Consider the following 22,233-nt stretch of genomic DNA (forward strand, 5'->3'; position numbering starts at 1 on the left):
GGGGTCTAGTTATCATGTCTACAAGACACTTGAATTCATGCCTTATGTCCAAATGAATTTAGAGAATTATTAGTGGGGAGGACGGTCTCTGACTTGATCTTATCAAGGCAAAATATCTACAAGGTTAACCATTTGCCACCTATCTTATAGGTCAAAGGGTCTCATTTTTGGCTAGTGATTGAGGCCGTCAAACCTTAGTTCCGGTTAGGGTGTACATGTTAGTAGGGGATAGCATAGACACACTTTTTTGGCTTGACCGGCGGTTGGGCGATCAATCTATCCGAGACCGTAACTCGACATTGTTTGGTATCTCCAGCCAGCCGTGGATCCTCATCGCAGCGACCATTGGGAATGATTCTGGGAGCCTCTCATTCAGACAATCACTGGGGCCTCCCGAGTTAGAGGAGTGGAAGGTCTTTACCATGGAGCTCGGGCGGCGTTGTCTAATGAACTAGATTCAGTCTCTTGGGCTCTTGAGCCTTCGGGTTGATTCTCCACAAAATCCTCGTATGACAGGATTGCGGCGGGTCAGGGGCCCAAGAAACTCATGGAATTTTGGAAATTTAGATTGCCCCCACACATTAGGATTTTCCTTTGGCAACTGATTCGAGGGAGCCTGCCGGTGGGAGACCAGTTTATGAAACGTAATGGTCCAGGTGATGGTTGTTGCCCCTTATATGAGGTTGATGAAGTCATCAACCATATCTTCTTCTCTTGCATCTCTGCAAAATTCCTTTGGAGTTGCGAAAGGGAAGTGTGGGGAACATGTGGTATCGTGTCAACAACTTTTTGGATGCGTATCAGATCATCTCGGCTGGCTTTGGCCGGGTCCGCCTCTTGTAGTGGGTGGCTTTGGGACCTTATCTTGGACACTCTATTGTATTTGGAATAATCTTATCACTGAACATTTCGTCCCGTCAAAGGCCACTGATGCTATATACTCCCTCGATTCTAGAATATAAGGTGCATTGATTTTCATGCAAGTCAAATTTGAATATTTGACCAAGATTATAGAAACAAACAAAACATCTACAATACGTAATAGATAAAATATGAAACTATTTTTCATGACGGATCATATGATATAATTTTCGTATTGTGGCATTGATATATTTTTCTAAACTCTCGGTCAAACATGCACTCGTTTGACTTAAAAAAACAAATGTACCTTATATAAAGGAACAGAGGGAGTCCAATTTGTTGTTTCCTCCAACAATGAAAGTCGCTAAGCAAGAGATGTGATTGTGCGGCGATTGACGCCATGCAGAAGGACTTCAAGGCTTTGGCTTCTTGCTTGGCTCCTACTACTCGTTGGCCTTGAGGGCCTTTCCTTGTTGTTTGGGCTTATATTGTTAAGTTGGTGGCCCCAACATGTATCTTTCTTTTATTACTTAAGTTTCTTTCTAAACCTTGTTTTCTGCTACTGTACACTTGTACTGTTTGATGGTTGTATAAGCAGGGCAAGAGTGTTTTTCGATAATCTCACGGAGGAATATGTCCCATGGCCTATATCATATTTGTTTATTTAACTAAAAGAACCAGTGATGAAATTAGATAACATAAAAGGTTCTTAAAATACGATGACAATCCGATTCTCAGAAACATCCTCGTCTTCCGCGTCTCGTACATGTTGATGGCGCGTCGAAAATGCCACATCTAGAGTCCGGCCCTACCTGTTGAATATGAGAGTAATATCCACGTAGAGTTGAGAAGTCATCGGTCTCTACCAGAAGCGTGGTTGATGTATATCCCAAAGGACCCACAACCCAAAGAAGAAGGCGATATTGGGTCCAATGACAAATCCTTGCAGCCCTTGACGTCTCCGCCACTCCAGGAAGGGAGAGTTGAGGAGGACGATCCTTGACTTGATACTCGAAGCCCACTTTGATGCCGTTCCTACAACCCCGGCGCCACCGTGTGGGAGACTAAAATGCGGACCTAGATCTAGGCTGCACACATATGAGTTCATAGATCCGCCACCAATGGGGAATGAAACCGTCATATCTAGGACCCCATCGTCTTTCTTAACCATGATTGATTTTCTGAATTTTTAGATCTACACCCTATGGAACATCCTATTTTCTTTTCCTGTACTATCCTTTTCCTCTAGCACCGCATCCATATCAATCCAACCTTGTCTCCATCAGCACTAACACATCCGGTATCGCGCCACCTCGAGCTTGTCATGCTGCCCACTATGTATCAATCCATCCATAGGGGTTTGTTGGTTTTATGCTCATGCACTGATGCACGCCGAAGTTTGAGTGATTGCCATGTCACCTTAGACATCACCAAGACTTGTTAGTAAAACATGCAAAATCTTTTTGGAGGGTGGTTAAGTGACCATGTATTTGTGAAAGCAAATGACAGTTTTGGTAGGTTTTTGCAAATTGAGGGAGTTTGCATACTGAAATTCGCTATTTTTGAAATACGCAATAACTTCCGCAAGAATCATAGGAGTAGTACAAAGGAAGATCGATATAAAATCATAAAAACGTGCGGACGGCCGGGCAACCTGAATATGCTCACGCGGATGGTGCTGTTACGTACCCTGTGGGAATTGCTTGTTAACGCATGATGCACTCAATTGCACAAATCATAGTGCTCCATTTCAGAGGTCGTTAGAGCATGCAAGTGCAGATCATGGGCATTTGACGTTGATGAAGTTAGGTCTGATATGACTTGCTTTTGGTGCCAGTCGCGGCCTAGATCGAGGCTAGCTAGAGCCATCAACATGCTATTTTGTGCTGGAGTCTGACTCGTTGTCACAAAAGGCACCTGCATCCTCACATGATCAATCAAGACAACATATCCAACGGCAAGGCATCACAATTCGACCAGTCAAGGACATCTTACAGTCGATTAGTTGAAGACATCATGGGCTCCAAGAATCAAAGCCAGATGCATGTATAACAACATGATCGATCTTATTGTAGTTGCGTCATTGACAGTTTTTCTTTTTGAACTGTGTGAGCAACTGAGCAACCTGCCGGCGGCGACTCTGTAACTAATTCGTGTACCGGCAGTCGCGGCGTATCTCGCCGTCGGCCGCCGTCTTGACCCCTACCCTGCCGAGCTTGGTCATGGCGACGGTGAAGTCGTAGAAGAAGGTGCCTTGGTTGGACGCGTAGTAGTTGACGGTGCCCCGTGACCTCGGGTCCGTGTACAGCACCTGGTCGGAGCCCAGGAGGCCCCTGCCGCCCTGCAGGTTTTTGTAGTAGGAGTTGTCGAATCCCAGCGGCGTCGGGTCGAGGAAGGCGGAGCTCTGGCTGCTGGTGCAGGTGCCCCGGAGCTGCGCCGCGAAGCCCGAGTCCATGGTCGGGTCGGTGCCGATCCTAGACTGGAAGAAGCTGCAGTCTGCCGCGCCCATGGTGTGGCCACCTGAATTCGCGCGCAAGTGATGCGATCGTGCAGCCAGCGAGATTGTCAACAGGTTGGCGTGTGTTGCAAATGGCGCGCAGGAGAAGTTGACGAGTACTAGTTCAGTTACCTGAGAGTGCGATCATGTCGGTCTGGGAGAGGCCCAAGCCTGAGAAGAAGCCGTTGAGCTTGTCGAGGTTGAAGTCGACGTGCGGCAGCACCACGCTGCTCTTCGTCGAGACCTTCCCGTCGTACCTGCCCAGCTCCACCTGGTAGTACGGCCCTCCGCTCTGGACGACGGATTCTCGTGCGGCGAGGGCGAGTATGTCGGCGCAGGACACCTTGTAACGGCACTGCGGGTCCTTGTCGACGGCGGCCTTGGCGTCCAGGACCGTCTGGAAGCCCTGCGGCTTCAGGGACTGGTCGTCCGGGCTCCCCCACTCGTCGTCGCCGTTCGAGTTCACGATCATGACCGACGCATCGCAGCCCTGCAACGTGCACAGCAAATTATAGATACCTACGTCATCAACTCATCAAGTCGACATGTATCTACAAGAGCGAGCTCAATTGGTCAGTGATCAGGTTGTGTACCCTGACGGCGCAGTCATGGAAGAAGAGCCTGAGCGTGGCCCCCGCGGAGATTTGGGACTGGGCCATGGACTGCCTGACGGAGTTCCGGACAATGGTCTCCAGGTTGGGGCAGATGCTGGCGTAGTACCCCGGCCTCAGCTGCGCGGTGGCGAACGGCGAGCGGAGCGCCACCACGACGACGGCGGCGGCGAGGGAGGCTAACCATCCAAGGTTCGCCATGGGTCGATCGGCCCCTTTGAATTGCTTCGCGAAGACTGTTTGCCTTTGCGTGCTCTTCCAAAAGTGTGGCTCGTGCCTTGCCGGTTTTAGCTCGATCGAGATATATGGAGGTTGCACGTGGGGTTATATAGCCCAGAGCCGGAGACCGACAGATCCAATCCTCGCCGCTTGAGCAACAGCTAGATATTTGCCACTTGGGGTTTGGTCAAAGTGGCATGTACGTAGGGGATAATGCTCGTGCATGGTGATCAAGACACAGCTCATTTAACACGGTGTGTACGTAACGGCCGGAAGTTCAAAGCAGAGGAATTGGTTATGCAGGTTGCAGCTATATAGACGTACGTGCCGTTGCATGCTGACGAACGAGCTGTTCCTCCCTCAACCAGTAGGATGTTCTCAACTTCTTTTTTTCTTTTCAAAACGGAGGCAAAGATTGCCTCATCTATTAATAAAGCAGAAGAAAATTGCCCAGTTAATTACGGAAAACCGGGCAAAAACCGGAACAACAAGGGCCAAGTTCACTCCCATAAACTGAAACACACAGGGCAAAGCCTACCCTCATCGACGACATGTCGACCTCCGGACAGACAACGCAGCTCCGATTCTGACGAAAAACTCAGAAGAACGAAACCAGGCACGACTGGCGCCACGGAAGATCGCCGAAAGGCCACAAGCAGCCAGTCATCGTACACCACAGGGCCTCGCCGCCGCAGCTTCGACTCCATAGCAACAAACAAACCGAGGCAATACCGTGGACACGCCGGAGAAGAGCAGACTATCGCAACCATTGCCGCGTCGCCGACATCGCTCCCACCATCATCGTTGCCACAGAAGTCTGGACGCCACTGCGATTCTCTCGGGGCCGCCGCCCCGACATCCACCGCTCCGTCGCGCCCAGCGCAATCAACCGGCACCACCTTCTGGGGCCGCCGCCCCGACATACCACCGCTCCGCTCGAGCAGCAACGCCGCACAACCCAGCTGCCCGCAGCCCACGCTGCCCAGGGCAACCGCTCGCAGACCACGAACGTCGCACCACATCCGGGGCCGCCGCCCCGACGCAAAGTCAGACCGCCCCCTCTGGAACGCGTCGACCGGACCGACAAGCCTGCCACCCAAGTGGCCCAAGATTGCCACCCAAGCAAGGCCGAGCCGTCGCCCCGCCCCATGGAGCCGCCCCGCGCATCACTTTTCGAGGCCGCCGCCTCGGCGCACATCAGCCGTCCGGGGCCGCTGCCCCGGCATCCACCAAACCCGACATAGGAGAAAACCAAACACACCAAGCACAAGCTAACTCTCCCAAGCAACGCCCCCAAGAGGAAAACGACGAAGACACCGCCGTCGCCCGCTCCAGAAATCTGGAGCTTAGGTTTTCACCCAGAGAGCCCGAGCCCCACGAAGAAGAAGATGAGTTCCACAACGACGCCTCCAAGGAGGGAACGACGCCCGAAAGCGCCGCCGTCGACGGCACCGGCAAAGTCGGGTCAAGGCTTTCACCCGGAACACACACATCCCTATGAAGGCCTGCAGATCTGATCCACCCAAAAGCGTGGAGATCATTGCAGCCATTCCGGTTGCGCCTTGCACTCTCCAACGCCGACCACCAAGCTTCACCACGCAGCACCCACAGCAGCAGCACCTCAAGTTGCCAATGAGAAGCGAGCGCACAGGACACCACGGCCAAAATACCATGGCTCCCAGCCCCGGGGCCGCCGCCCCGGCTTCCTCCTCGCGCCACGCCCACCCTGCCCGGTGCCTCCCGAGCCGAACCACCTCCCGCCCGCGCGCCCGACGCGCGCCGCACACAACGCCCGCACCGCGCGAGACAGCCGCCCGCGCGCATCCGCGCCTCCCCTTGACGGCTCCCCTGCTGGAGTGTCAGATCCCGCGCCCCCTCGGACCGCCCGCGCCGGAGCGAGCCCGCCGCCGCGCCGCGACACCCCTCGGACCGCCGGAGCCGCACCAGCCCGAACCAGAGCCGCGCCCGCGAGCCCGCCCAAGCCCGCCGCGCCCGCGCGCTAGATGCGCTCCGACGTCTCGCAGAGAGATGCCCCGCTGCCACCCTCCCTATAGCCAGACCGGGCTTCGCCGGCAGTCTCCTCAGGCAGCGGCGAGGTGGGGGGTGGAGGGAGGAGGGAAGGTGGCGGCGCCAGAGTGGTTCCCCCCGTGTCGCCAGGGAGAGGCGACGCAGGGGTGGAGGAGATGGGGTAAGCAGTGTGACCACCTGTTCTCAACTTCTCATCATAGGCCTCAGTGGCATAGTTAGGGGGTGGCCAGGGTGGTCCATGATTTTACTATAGCCATATCATAGCAAAAAATAAGTAAAATCTAACATGAACAATTAAATACAAATAAAAGTTCTATTATTGGATCACCCTGGATTATTGAGTTGGCTACGCTAATGATATTAGGCCTTAACAAATGACAAACAAGGAACATAATCTTGGTGCGAACCGTTGGACACCCCACCCAATCATCATTTTAGTTGTGGTTGCTTTTGTGAGGAGTCAAATACCACGGGTGCCTCAACTTGTCCGATGCGGTCACTTTGGTGCTTAAATTTATAAAATACACGAAACTTGTCCTCGGATCTCGTTCTTGAGGCGAAAGCCTAGACCCATCTAGGTCGGGCAATGACGTCGTCTCAACGGCGTTTCCCTCTTTAGGGCATTGCTTTGAAGATCGGTGATTCTTCCCCGCCCTTCTCTTGGGCTGGACGTGCACGGCTCATGGTTGGCAGGTGCCCAACTGGTGATGCGAGTGGTTGGCGTTGCGACGCGTGTGGCGACGACGATGATGGCATGTGGAGCTGGGCCGCGGCCTGTCCTTCTGATGTCGGCGGTCTGGTTCGCCAACGAGTGTGCCTATGCTTGTTTCTCACTATGGCAGAGAAGTCGGAGCTGCGTGAGGCGAGGCCCCTGTGGCAATGATGACTCCATGAGGGTGGTTTGAGCGGATGGTGCTCTCCGGAGGCTGTGCTGGGCTAGGTCGGTGCGAGGCGTGCAACTTTCTCCAGTGAAGCGTATCAACAAAATCGGAGCTGCCGGTCCTTGACGTCGGCGGTCGATTGTTTGGCTAGGACTGACAAGGTCGCCATGTGTCTTTCGTTCGAAGGGGTCTAGACAGGTCGTCTGCGGCGGAGTCGGAGTCGCTTGCTCGGGGAGAGGTGATGACGATGACAATGCATGCAGCCTGGATGGTGCCCTCTTCTCGACTGTGTGTGTGATCTTGTTGGTGCCAGGTCGGCCGGGGTGCCCTTTCTTATGGGCGTGTTGTAACGGTTTTCGCCCGGATTTTCGCTAATTAACCGGGCACCTCTATTCTACCTTTTTTAATGAATCGGGCCCTAAGGGACCGCGTTTCAAATTTCTTTTTGTCCGAGCGTTCAAATACAGTGTCTCAGTACGTATACGGGTATATGCACTGCCCACATGGCATGCCAAGGTGGCATCGGCCCACATGTCAATGGGAGTGAGAGGAGTGTGCTGGTTGTTTTACAGAAAACTCCTTGTACTTTATATAATTTTTGCAAAAGCTCCTGAAATTTTATTTAAACACGTCAAACTACATTGATCCGCCTATCAGATCTAGATTTCACATGTCAGCACATGGAATAAAATAGTAATAACAACAAAAGAGCACCCGGCAGGATTCGAACTCATGCGCTAATCACTACGCCTAGAATAGTTGACTGTGCAATATCCTAATACGCTTCTATTTATCAAGCAACCGGGCGAAATAATAACGAGAAATAAAAAAGAAAAAGTTGATTCGTGGAAAATTAAAAAAATATTAAGAAATTCTCACGTTTGAAAAAAGAACTATTCAACATATTACCTGCCATCAACTTTAAAAAGTGGTAGTGCATTTTGAAAAAATCAACATATTTTTGGAAAATTCTCACGTGTATTAAGAAATTGTAAACATGTTTTCAAAAATGTCTGCGTGCATTCAAAAAATTTACAATATCTATTTCATAAAATGTTCAATTTCTATTAAAAAATTAGTGTAAAATTATTCTTACTTTTCTACAAACACATTTATAGGATTTATTGTTTCTACACAATGATTTTTAAGACATGTTGAACAATTTTCAAAATACAACGTTGTTGATTTTTTGTAATTATGTATTCTAAAAGTACAATGAAGATACAAAATAATTCTGTGTGCTTGTGGTCCCGAGTGAAGATGCACAACAAATTTTTTTAATATCCGTTGAACTGTTTAAATGAACATAAATTTAGAAAAAGTTCATGGTTAAATCTTTGACCTAAAATAACAAAAATAGAACATTTTAAATAGACAGTAATCACATATTGATAATTATTGTATTTTAATATTATAATATTTTATATAATAAAAACCAAACAGTAACTTAAAAAACAGAATAGAGATTGCAGAGCCATAGATAGACTTTCCTGCTAACAACTGTACACAAAGTACTATTAGTTTTGATGGCCAGCGTGCGTACTAGCTATTTAACCTGGATGTCCTAGGGTAGAAACCAATTCAATAATGCAGTTTTTTTCCTGTTATTAGCATATAAACAACAAGGGCTTATTTGTGACTTTAATTAAATCTTAGGGTATTTTCTGCACATAAAAACTCGTAAGCATTTCACCAGGCATCGCTCGCACCCACTCAATTGTGGGTCAGCCACGAGCTGTCACTCCACGTGGACAGCACATACGATGACCCGATATGTACCCGATACTCTCTGGAACACTTTTGGTGTTCGAATACTATCGTCCTATATAATATTTACCTCTCAAACATTTCGAGACTCCCCTTCATGCCCGTGATCTCATCCAGGACTCCGAACAATATTCGGTCACCAAATCACATAACTCATATAATACAAAAATCGTCATCGAACATTAAGCGTGCGGACCCTACGGGTTCGAGAACTATGTAGACATGACCGAGACACCTCTCCGGTCCATAACCAATAGCGGAACCTGGATGCTCATATTGGCTCCTACATATTCTACGAAGATTTTTATCGGTCGAACCGTTATGACAACACACGTTATTCCCTTTGTCATCGGTATGTTACTTGCCCGAGATTTGATCGTTGGTATCTTCATACCTAGTTCAATCTCATTACTGGCAAGTCTCTTTACTCGTTCCGTAATAAATCATCCCGCAACTGACTCATTAGTCACTTTGCTTGCAAGGCTTCTTATGATGTGCATTACCGAGAGGGCCCAAAGATACCTCTCCGATACTCGGAGTGACAAATTCTAATCTCGATCTATGCCAACCCAACAAACACCTTCGGAGATACCTATAGAGCATCTTTATAAACACCCCGTTACGTTGTGACATTTGATAGCACACAAGGCATTCCTTCGGTATCCGGGAGTTGCATAATCTTATAGTCGAAGGAATTTATATTTGACATGAAGAAAGCAATAGCAATAAAACTGAACGATCAACATGCTAAGCTAACGGATGGGTCTTGTCCATCACATCATTCTCATAATGATGTGACCCCGTTCATCAAATGACAACACATGTCTATGGTTAGAAAACTTAACCATCTTTGATTAACGAGCTAGTCTAGTAGAGGCTTACTAGGGATACATTGTTTTGTATATGTATCCACACATATATCAAGTTTCCGGTTAATACAATTCTAGCATGAATAATAAACATTTATCATGATATAAGGAAATATAAAATAACAACTTTATTATTGCCTCTAGGGCATACTTCTTTCAGTCTCCTACTTGCACTAGAGTCAATAATCTAGTTCACATCGCCATGTGATTTAAAACCAATAGTTCACATCTTTATGTGATTAACATCCATAGTTCACATCGCCATGTGACCAACACCCAAAGGGTTTACTAGAGTCAATAATCTAGTTCAGATCGCTATGTGATTAATACCCAAAGAGTACTAAGGTGTGATCATGTTTTGCTTGTGAGAGAAATTTAGTCAACGGGGCTGTCACATTCAGATCCATATGTATTTCACAAATTTCTATGTCTATAATGCTCTGCATGGAGATACTTTAGCTAATTGCTCCCACTTTCAATACGTATCTAGATTGAGACGCAGAGTCATCTGGATCGGCGTAAAAGCTTGAATTGATGTAACTCTTTATCACCTCCATAACCAAAAAATATTTCCTTAGTCCTCATAGGTAACTAAGGATAACTTTGACCGTTGTCCAGTGATCCACTCCTGGATCATTATCGTACCCCTTGCCAAACTCATGGCAAGGTACACAATTGGTCTAGTACACAATATAGCATACTTTATAGAACTATGGTCTTAGGCATAGGGAATGACTTTCATTCTCTTTCTATTTTCTGCCGTGGTCGGGTTTTTTGAGTCTTACTCAACTTCACACCTTGCAACACAGGAAATAACTCTTTCTTTGACTGATCCATTTTGAACTTTCTTCAAAACTTTGTCAAGGTATGTGTTTTGTGAAAGTTCTATTAAGCGTCTTGATCTATCTCTATAGATCTTGATGCCTAATATATAAACAGCTTCACCGAGGTATTTCATTGAAAAACTTTTATTCAAGTATCCTTTTATGCTATCCAGAAATTCTACATCATTTCCAATCAACAATATGTCATCCACATATAATATTAGAAATGCTACAGAGCTCCCACTCACTTTCTTGTAAATACAGGCTTCTCCGAAAGTCTATATAAAACCATATGCTTTGATCACCTCATCAAAGCATATATTCCAACTCCTAGATGCTTGCACCAGTCTATAGATGGATCGCTGGAGTTTGCACACTTTGTTAGCACCTTTAGGATTGACAAAACCTTCTGGTTGCATCATATACAACTCTTCTTTAAGAAATCCATTAAGGAATGCAGTTTTGACATCCATTTGCCAGATTTCATAAAATGCGGCAATTGCTAACATTATTCGGACAGACTTAAGCATCACTACGAGTGAGAAAATCTCATCATATTCAACACCTTGAACTTGTCAAAAAACCTTTTTGCGAAAAGTCGAGCTTTGTAGATAGTAACACTACCACCAGTGTCCGTCTTCCTCTTGAAGATCCATTTATTCTCAATGGCTTGCCGATCGTTGGGCAAGTCCACCAAAGTCCACACTTTGTTCTCATACATGGATTCTATCTCATATTTCATGGCCTCAAGCCATCTGTCGGAATCTGGGCTCATCACAACTTCTTCATAGTTCGTAGGTTCGTCATGGTCTAGTAACATGACTTCCAGAACAGGATTACCGTACCACTCTGGTGCGGAACGTTCTCTGGTTGACCTACGAGGTTCGATAGTAACTTGTTCTGAAGTTTCATGATAATCATCATTAGCTTCATCTCTAGTTGTTGTAGGCATCACGGGAACGGTTTTCTATGATGAGCTACTTTCCAATTTGAGAGAAGGTACAATTACCTCATCAAATTCTACTTTCCTCCCACTCACTTCTTTCAAGAGAAACTCCTTCTCTAGAAAGGATACATTCTTAGCAACAAAGATTTTGCCTTCAGATCTATGGTAGAAGGTGTACCCAACAGTTTCTTTTGGGTATCCTATGAAAACGCACTTCTCCGATTTGGGTTCGAGCTTATCAGGATGAAGCTTTTTCACATAAGCATCGCAACCTCAAACTTTAAGAAACGACAACTTAGGTTTCTTGCCAAATCACAGCTCATATGGTGTCGTCTCAACAGATTTAGACGGTGCCCTATTTAACGTGAATGTAGCCGTCTCTAATGCATAAGCCCAAAACGATAGTGGTAAATCGGTAAGAGACATCATATATGGCACCATATCTAATAAAGTACATTTACGATGTCCGGACACACCATTACAATGTGGTGTTCCAGGTGGCGTGAGTTGTGAAACTATTGCACATTATTTTAAATGAAGGCCAACCTCGTAAATAAAATATTCGCCTCTGTGACCAAATCGTAGAAACTTTATTTTCTTGTCACGATGATTCTCCACTTCACTCTGAAATTCTTTGAACTTTTCACACGTTTCAGACTTGTTTTTCATTAAGTAGATATACCCATATCTCCTGAAATCATCTGTGAAGGTCAGAAAATAACGATACCCGCCGTGAGCTTAAACACTCATCAGACCACATACATCGGTATGTATTATTTCCAATAAGTCATTAGTTTGTTCCATTCTTCTAGAGAACGGAGTTTTAGTCATCTTGCCCATGAGGCATGGTTCGCAAGTATCAAATGATTCATAATCAAGTGATTCCAAAAGCCCATCTTCATAGAGTTTCTTCATGCGCTTTACACCAATATGACCTAAATGGCAGTGCTACAAATATGTTGCACTATCATTATAACTTTGCATCTTTTGGCATCAATATTATAAATATGTGTATCACTATGATCGAGATTCAATAAACTGTTTACATTGGATGTATGACCATAGAAGGTTTTATTCATGTAAATAGAACAACAATTATTCTGTGACTTAAATGAATAACCGCATCGCAATAAACATGATCCAATCATATTTATGCTCAACACAAACACCAAATAACATTTACTTAGGTCCAACACTAATCCCGAAGGTAGAGGGAGTATGCGATGGTGATCTTATCAACCTTGGAATCACTTCCAACACAAATCGTCACTTCTCCCTCAACTAGTACCTGTTCATTTTGTAACTCCTGTTTCAAGTTACTAATCTTAGCAGCTGAACCAGTATCAAATACCCAGAGGCTACTATGAGCACTAGTAAAGTACACATCAATAACATGTGTATCATCTATACCTTTGTTCACTTTGCCATCCTTCTTATCCGCCAAGTATTTGGCGCAGTTCTGCTTCTAGTGACCATTTCCTTTGCAGTAGAAGCACTCAGTTTCAGGCTTGGGTCTAGCTTTGGGCTTCTTCATGGGAGTGGAAACTTGCTTGCCATTCTTCTTGAAGTTCCCTTTCTTTCCCTTGCCCTTTTACTTGAAAATAGTGGTCTTGTCAACCATCAACACTTGATGCTCTTTATTGATTTCTACCTTTGCCGATTTCAGCATCACAAAGAGCTCGGGATTCATTTTCGTCATCCCTTGCATGTTATAGTTCATCACGAAGTTCTAGTAGCTTGGTGATAGTGACTAGAGAACTCTGTCAATCACTATCTTATTTGGAAGATTAACTCCCACTTGATTCAAGCGATTGTAGTACCTAGACATTCTGAGCACATGCTCACTGCCTGAGCTATTCTCCTCCATCTTGTAGGCAAACTACTTGTCAGAGGTCACATACCTCTTGACACGGGCATGGGTCTGAAATACCAATTTCAGCTCTTGGAACATTTCATATGCTCCGTGGCGTTCAAAACGTTTTTGAAGTCCCGGTTCTAAGCCGTTTAAGCATGGTGCACTAAACTATCAATTAGTCATCATACCGAGATTGTCAAACGTTCATAACGTCTGCTTCTGCTCCTGCAATTGATCTGTCACCTAGCGGTGCATCAAGGACATAATTCTTCTGTGCAGTAATGAGGATAATTGTCAGAACACGGACCCACTCTGCATCATTGCTAGTGTCATCTTTCAACTTAGTTTTCTTTAGGAACATATCAAAAATATATAGGAGCTATATCGCAAGCTATTAACCTACAACATAGATATGCAAATACCATAAGGACTAAGTTCATGATAAATTAAGTTCAATTAATCAAAATACTTAAGAACTCCCACTTAGATAGACATCCCTCGAGTCATCTAAATGATTCGTGATCCAAATCAACTAAACCATGTCCGATCATCACATGAGATGGAGTAGTCATCAATAGTGAACATCTTTATGTTGATAATATCTACTATTTGATTCACATTCGATCTTTCGGTCTCCAGTGTTCTGAGGCCATGTCTGTACATCCTAGGTTCGTGAAGTTTAACCCGAGTATTCCGCATGTGCAAAACTGTCTTGCACCCGTTGTATGTGAATGTAGAGTCTATCACACCCAATCATCATGTGGTGTCTCAACACAACAAACTGTCACAATGGTGCATACTCGGGGACAACACTTATACCTTGAAATTTTAGTAAGGGATCATCTTATAATGCTACCGCCGTACTAAGCAAAATAAGATGCATAAAATATAAACATCACTGCAATCAAAAAATGTGACATGATATGGCCATAATCGTCTTGTGCCTTTGATCTCCATCTCCAAAGCACCATTATGATCTCCATCGCCACTAGCTTGACACCTTGATATCCATCGTAGCGGTGTGGTCGTATCACCAACAATTGCTTCTACAACTATCGCTAACGCATAGTGATAAAGTAAAGCAATTACATGGCGTTTGCATTTCATACAATAAAGAGACAACCATAAGGCTCCTGCCGATTGCTAGTAACTTTTACAAAACATGATCATCTCATACAATAACATATATCACATCATGTCTTGACCATATCACATCACAACATTCCCTGCAAAAACAAGTTAGACGTCCTCTACTTTGTTGTTGCAAGTTTTACGTGGCTGCTACAGGCTTCTAACAAGAACCGTTCTTACCTACGACAAGGACCGGTGACTTATCAAGTTTGCTGTTTTAACCTTCAACAAGGACCGGCCGCAGTCAAATTTGATTCAACTAAAGTTGGAGAAACAGACACCTGCCAGCCACCTTTATTAAGGAAATATGCACTAGAGGCAATAATAAAGTTATTATTTATTTCCTTATTTCATGATAAATGTTTATTTTTCATGCTAGAATTTTATTAACCGGAAAATTAGTACATGTGTGAATACATAGACAAACAGAGTGTCAGTAGTATGCCTCTACTTGACTAGCTCGTTGAATCAAAGATGGTTAAAGTTTCCTAGCCATAGACATGAGTTTTCATTTGATTAACGAGATCACTTCATTAGGAGAATGACATGATTGACTTGACCCATTCCGTTAGCTTAGCACTTGATTGTTTAGTATGTTGCTATTGCTTTCTTCATGACTTATACATGTTCCTATGACTATGAGATTATGCAACTCCCATTTACCGGAGGAACACTTTGTGTGCTACCAAACGTCACAACATAACTGGGTGAAGGTGCTCTACAGGTGTCTCCGAAGGTACTTGTTGAGTTAGCGTATTTCGAGATTAGGATTTGTCACTCCGATTGTCGGAGAGGTATCTCTGGGCCATCTCGGTAATGCACATCACTATAAGCCTTGCAAGCAATGTGACTAATGAGTTAGTTGCAAGATAATGTATTACATAACGAGTAAAGAGACTTGCCGGTGACGAGATTGAACTAGGTATTGAGATACCAATGATCGAATCTCGGACAAGTAACATACCGATGACAAAGAGAACAACGTATGTTGTTATGCGGTTTGACCGATAAAGATCTTCGTAGAATATGTGGTAACCAATATGAGCATCCAGGTTCCGCTAGTGGTTATTGACCGGAAACGTGTCTCGGTCATGTCTACATAGTTTTCAAACCCGTATGGTCCGCACTCTTAAAGTTCGGTGATGATTTATATTACAAGTTTATGTGTTTTTGATGTACCAAAGATAGTTCGGAGTCCCGAATATGATCAAGGACATGACGAGGAGTCTTGAAATGGCCGAGACATAAAGATCGATATATTGGATGACTATGTTTGGACTTCAGAAGTGTTCCGGATGAGTTAGGGCATATACCGGAGTACCGGGTGGTTATCGGAACCCGCCAGGGGGTTTATTGGGCCACATGGGCCCTAGTGGAGAAGAGGAGGAGCGTCCAGGGGAGGCCGCGCGCTCCCTCCACCTCTAGTCCGAATTGGACAAGGAGGGGGGCGGCGCCCCCTTTCCTTCCTCTCCTCTCCCCCTTCCTTTCCCTCTCCTACTCCTACAAGGAAGAGAGGAGTCCTACTCCCGGTGGGAGTAGGACTCCCCCCTTGGCGCGCTCTCCTCCAGGTCGGCCGCCTCCCCCCTTGCTCCTTTATATACGGGAGCAGGGGGCACCTCTACACACAAGTTGATCTATTGATCTATTCTAGCCATGTGCGGTGCCCCCCCTCCACCATATTCCACCTCGATCATATCGTAGCGGTGCTTAGACGAAGCTCTGCGTCGGTAGCAACATCATCACCATCGCCACGCCGTCGTGCTGACGAAACTCTCCGTGAAGCTTTGCTGGATCGGAGTTTGCAGGAAGTCATCGAGCTGAACGTGTGCTGAACTCGGAGGTGCCATACGTTCGGTACTTGGATCGGTTGGATCGTGAAGACGTACGACTACATCAACCGCATTGTGCTAACGCTTCTGCTTTCGGTCTACGAGGGTACATGGACGACACTCTCCCCTCTTGTTGCTATACATCACCATGATCTTGCGTGTGCGTAGGAATTTTTTTGAAATTACCACATTCCCCAACAGTGGTATCAGAGCCAGGTTTATGCGTAGATGTTATATGCACGAGTAGAACACAAGTGAGTTGTGGGCGATAAAAGTCATACTGCTTACCAGCATTTCATACTTTGGTTCGGTGGTATTGTTGGATGAAGCGGCCCGGACCGACATTACGTGTATGCTTACGCGAGACTGGTTCTACCGACGTGCTTTGCACACTGGTGGCTGGCGGGTGTCTGTTTCTCCAACTTTAGTTGAACCGAGTGTGGCTACGCCCAGTCCTTGTGAAGGTTAAAACATCACTAACTTGACGAAATATCGTTGTGGTTTTGATGCGTAGGTAAGAACGGTTCTTGCTCAGCCCGTAGCAGCCACGTAAAACTTGCAACAACAAAGTAGAGGATGTCTAACTTGTTTTTGCAGGGCATGCTATGATGTGATATGGTCAAGACATGATGCTATATTTTATTGTATGAGATGATCATGTTTTGTAACCGAGTTATCGGCAACTGGCAGGAGCCATATGGTTGTCGCTTTATTGTATGCAATGAAATTGCCCTGTAATTGCTTTACTTTATCACTAAGTGGTAGCGATAGTCGTAGAAGCAATAGTTGGCGAGACGACAACGGTGCTACGATGGAGATCAAGGTGTCGCGCCGGTGACGATGGTGATCATAATGGTGCTTCGGAGATGGAGATCACAAGCACAAGATGATGATGGCCATATCATATCACTTATATTGATTGCATGTGATGTTTATCCTTTATGCATCTTATTTTGCTTTGATTGACGGTAGCATTATAAGATGATCTCTCACTAAATTTCAAGGTAAAAGTGTTCTCCCTGAGTATGCACCGTTGCCAAAGTTCGTCGTGCCGAGACACCACGTGATGATCGGGTGTGATAAGCTCAACGTTCATCTACAATGGGTGCATGCCAGTTTTGCACACGCAGAATACTTGGGTTAAACTTGACAAGCCTAGCATATGCAGATATGGCCTCGGAACACTGAGACCGAAAGGTCGAGCGTGAATCATATAGTAGATATGATCACCATAGTGATGTTCACCATTGAAAACTACTCCATTTCACGTGATGATCAGTTATGGTTTAGTTGATTTGGATCACGTGATCACTTAGATGATTAGAGAGATGTCTATCTAAGTGGGAGTTCTTAAGTAATATGATTAATTGAACTTTAATTTATCATGAACTTAGTCCTGGTAGTATTTTGCAAATTATGTTATAGATCAATAGCTCGCGTTATAGCTTCCCTATGTTTTTTATACGTTCCTAGAAAAAACTATGTTGAAAGATGTTAGTAGCAATGATGCGGACTTGGTCCGTGATATGAGGTTTATCCTCATTGCTGCATAGAAGAATTATGTCCTTGATGCACCGCTAGGTGACAGACCTATTGCAGGAGCAGATGCACACGTTATGAACGTTTGACTATCTCAATATGATGACTACTTGATAGTTTTGTGCTCCATGCTTTACGACTTAGAACCGGGACTTCAAAAACGTTTTTGAAACGTCACGGAACATATGAGATGTTTCAAGAGATGAAATTGGTATTTCAGACTCATGCCCGTGTCAAGAGGTATGAGACCTCTGACAAATACTTCGCCTAAAAGATGGAGGAGAATTGCTCAACTAGTGAGCAAATGCTTAGATTGTCTGAGTACTACAATCGCTTGAATCAAGTGGGAGTTAATCTTCCAGATAAGATAGTGATTGACAGAGTTCTCTGTTCGCCATCACCAAGTTACTGGAACTTCGTGATGAACTATAGCATGCAAGAGATGACGAAAATGATTCCCTAGCTCTTCGTGATGCTGAAATCAACGAAGGTAGAAATCAAGAAAGAGCATCAAGTGTTGATGATTGACAAGACCACTAGTTTCAAGAAAAAGGCAAAGGAAAAGAAAGGGAACTTCAAGTAGAATGGCAAGTAAGTTGTCACTCCCGTGAAGAAGCCCAAAGCTGGACCAAAACCTGAAACTAAGTGCTTCTACTGCAAAGGAAATGGTCACTGGAAGCGGAAATGCCCTGAATATTTGGTGGATAAGAAGGGTGGCAGAGTGAACAAGGGTATATTTGATATATAGGTTATTGATGTGTACCTTACTAGTGTTTATAGTAGCCCCTGAGTATTTGATACTTGTTAGGTTGCTAACATTAGTAACTCGAAACAAGAGTTACAGAATAAACAGAAACTAGTTGAGGGTGAAGTGATGATGTGTGTTGGAAGTGGTTCCAAGATTGATATGATCATCATCGTACACTCCCTATACTTTCGAGATTAATGTAGAACCTAAATAAATGTTATTTGGTGTTTGCGTTGAGCATAAATATGATTAGATCATGTTTGTTGCGATACAATTATTCATCTAAGACGGAGAATAAATTGTTATTCTATTTACATGAATAAAACCTTCTATGGTCATACACCCAATGTTGATGGTTTATTGAATCTCGATCGTGGTAATACACATATTCATAATATTGATGCCAAAAGATGCAAAGTTGATAATGATAGTGCAACTTATTTGTGGCACTGCCGTTTGGGTCATATCAGTGTAAAGCGCATGAAGAAACTCCATAAAGATGGACTTTTGGAATCACTTGATTATGAATCATTTGATGTTTGCGAACCGTGCCTTTTGGGCAATATGACTAAAAATCCGTTCTCTGGAACAATGGAACGAGCTAGTGACTTATTAGAAATAATACATACCGATGTATGCGGTCCAATGAGTGTTGATGCTCATGGCGGGTATCGTTATTTTCTGACCTTCACAAGATGATTTGAGCAGATATGAGTATATCTACTTAATGGAACACAAGTCTGAAACATTTGAAAAGTTCAAAGAATTTCAGAGTGAAGTGGAGAATCATCGTAACAAGAAAAATAAAATTTCTATGATGATCGTGGAGAAGAATATTTGAGTTACGAGTTTGGCCTTCATATAAAACAATGTGGAATAGTTTCACAGCTCATGTCACCTGGAACACCACATCGTTATGGTGTGTCCGAACGTCATAACCGCACTTTATTGGATATGGTGCGATCTATGATGTCTCTTATTAGTTTACCACTATCATTTTGGGGTTATGCATTAGCGACAACTGCATTCACGTTAAATAGGACACCACTGAAATCCGTTGAGACGACGCCTTATGAACTATGGTTTGGTAAGAAACCAAAGTTGTCGTTTCTTAAAGTTTGGGGCTGCGATGCTTATGTGAAAAAACTTCAACCTGATAAGCTCGAACCCAAATCATAGAAATATGTCTTAATAGGATAGCCAAAGGAGACTATTGGGTACACCTTCTATCACAGATCCAAAGGCAAGACATTCATTGCTAAAAATGGATCCTTTCTAGAGAAGGAGTTTCTCTCGAAAGAAGTGAGTGGGAGGAAAGTAGAACTTGATGAGGTAATTGTACCTTCTCCCTTATTGGAAAGTAGTTCATCACAGAAATCAGTTCCAGTGATTCCTACACCAATTAGTGAGGAAGTTAATGATGATGATCGTGAAACTTCAGATCAAGTTGCTACCGAACCTCGTAGGTCTTCCAGAGTAAGATCCGCACCAGAGTGGTATGGTAATCCTGTTCTGGAAGTCATGTTACTAGATCATGATGAATCTACAAACTATGAGGAAGTGTTGATGAGCCCAGATTCCGCGAAATGGCTTGAGGCCATAAAATCTGAGATAGGATCCATGTATGAGAACAAAGTATGGACTTTGGTTGACTTGCTTGATGATCAGCAAGCCAAGTTAAATAAATGGATCTTCAAGAGGAAGACGGACACTGATAGTGGTGTTACTATCTACAAAGCTCTACTTGTTGCGAAAGGTTTTCAACAAGTTCAAGGTGTTGAATACGATGAGATTTTCTCACTCGTAACGATGCTTAAGTCTGTTAGAATCATGTTAGCAATTGCCACATTTTATGAAATCTGGCAAATGGATGTCAAAACTGCATTTCTTAAATGGATATTTCTTAAAGAAGTGTTGTATATGATATAACCAGAAGGTTTTATTAGTCCTAAAGGTGCTAACAAAATGTGCAAGCTCCAGCGATCCATCAATGGACTGGTGCAAGCATCTCGGAGTTGGAATATACGCTTTGATGATTTGATCAAAGCATATGGTTTTATACAAACTTTTGGAAAGGTCTGTATTTACAAGAAAGTGAGTGGGAGCACTACAGCCTTTCTGATAAGTATATGTGAATGACATATTGTTGATCGAATATGATGTAGAATTTTCTGGAAAGCATAAAGGAGTGTTTGAAAGGAGTTTTTCAAAGAAAGACCTCGGTGAAGCTTCTTCCACATTGAGCATCAAGATCTATAGAGATAGATCAAGATGCTTGATAAGATTTTTCAATGAGTACATACCTTGATAAGATTTTGAAGTAGTTTAAAATGGAACAGTCAAAAAGGAGTTATTGCATGTGTTGCAAGGTGTTAAGTTGAGTAAGACTCAAAACCCGACCATGGCAGAAAATAGAAAGAGAATGAAAAGTCATTCCCTATGCCTCAGTCATAGGTTCTATAAAGTATGTTGTGTTGTGTACCAGTCCTATTGTGTACCTTGTCATAAGTTTGGCAAGGGGGTACAATAGTGATCTAAGAGTATATCAATGGACAACAGTCAAAATTATCCTTACTGAGGACTAAGGAAATATTTCTCGATTATGGAAGTGATAAAAGAGCTCGTGTAAAGAGTTACATCGATGCAAGCTTTTACACCGATCCAGATGAATCTAAATCTCAATCTGGATATATATTGAAAGTGGGAGCAGTTAGCTAGAGTAGCTCCATGCAGAGCATTATAGACATAGAATATTTGCAAAATACATACGGCTCTGATTTTGAGAGACCCGTTGACTAAACTTCTCTCACGAGCAAAACATGATCACACCTTAGTACTCTTTGGGTGTTAATGACATAGCGATGTGAACTAGATTATTGACTCTAGTAAACCCTTTGGATGTTGGTCACATGACGATGTGAGCTATGGGTGCTAATCACATACAGATGTGAATATTTGTGTTAAATCACATGGTGATGTAAACTAGATTATTGACTCTAGTGCAAGTGGGAGACTGAAGGAAATATGCCCTAGAGGCGATAATAAAGTTATTATTTATTTCCTTATTTCATGATAAATGTTTATTATTCATGCTAGAATTGTATTAACCGAAAACTTAGTACATGTGTGAATACATAGACAAACAGAGTGTCACTAGTATGCCTCTACTTGGCTAGCTCGTTGAATCAAAGATGGTTAAAGTTTCCTAGCCATAGACACGAGTTGTGATTTGATTAACGAGATCACATCATTAGGAGAATGATGTGATTGACTTGACCCATTCTGTTAGCTTAGCACTTGATCGTTTAGTATGTTGTTATTGCTTTCTTCATGACTTATACATGTTCCTATGACTATGAGATTATGCAACTCCCATTTACCGAAGGAACACTTTGTGTGCTACCAAACGTCACAACGTAACTGGGTAATTATAAAGGTGCTCTACAGGTGTCTCCGAAGGTACTTATTGAGTTGGCGTATTTCGAGATTAGGATTTGTCACACCGATTATCTGAGAGGTATCTCTGGGCCATCTCGGTAATGCACATCACTATAAGCCTTGCAAGCAATGTGACTAATGAGTTACTTGAAAGATAATGTATTGCATAATGAGTAAAGAGACTTGCCAG

General features: G+C 44.1%; 1 protein-coding gene across 1 annotated transcript; it reads right to left on the minus strand.

The window, feature by feature from the left end:
• Positions 1 to 2,809: 2,809 nt before the first annotated feature.
• Positions 2,810 to 4,306, minus strand: LOC119336013 (peroxidase 45-like). Its single transcript, XM_037608052.1, has 3 exons — positions 3,952 to 4,306; positions 3,491 to 3,848; positions 2,810 to 3,381 (listed from the first exon to the last, which is right to left on the minus strand). Exons 1-3 carry the CDS (start codon positions 4,168 to 4,170, stop codon positions 3,008 to 3,010), a joined length of 951 nt encoding a protein of 316 aa, XP_037463949.1. The 5' UTR covers positions 4,171 to 4,306; the 3' UTR covers positions 2,810 to 3,007.
• Positions 4,307 to 22,233: the final 17,927 nt, after the last annotated feature.

This window comes from Triticum dicoccoides, chromosome 7B (assembly GCF_002162155.2).
Source record: "Triticum dicoccoides isolate Atlit2015 ecotype Zavitan chromosome 7B, WEW_v2.0, whole genome shotgun sequence".
NCBI lineage: Eukaryota > Viridiplantae > Streptophyta > Magnoliopsida > Poales > Poaceae > Triticum > Triticum dicoccoides.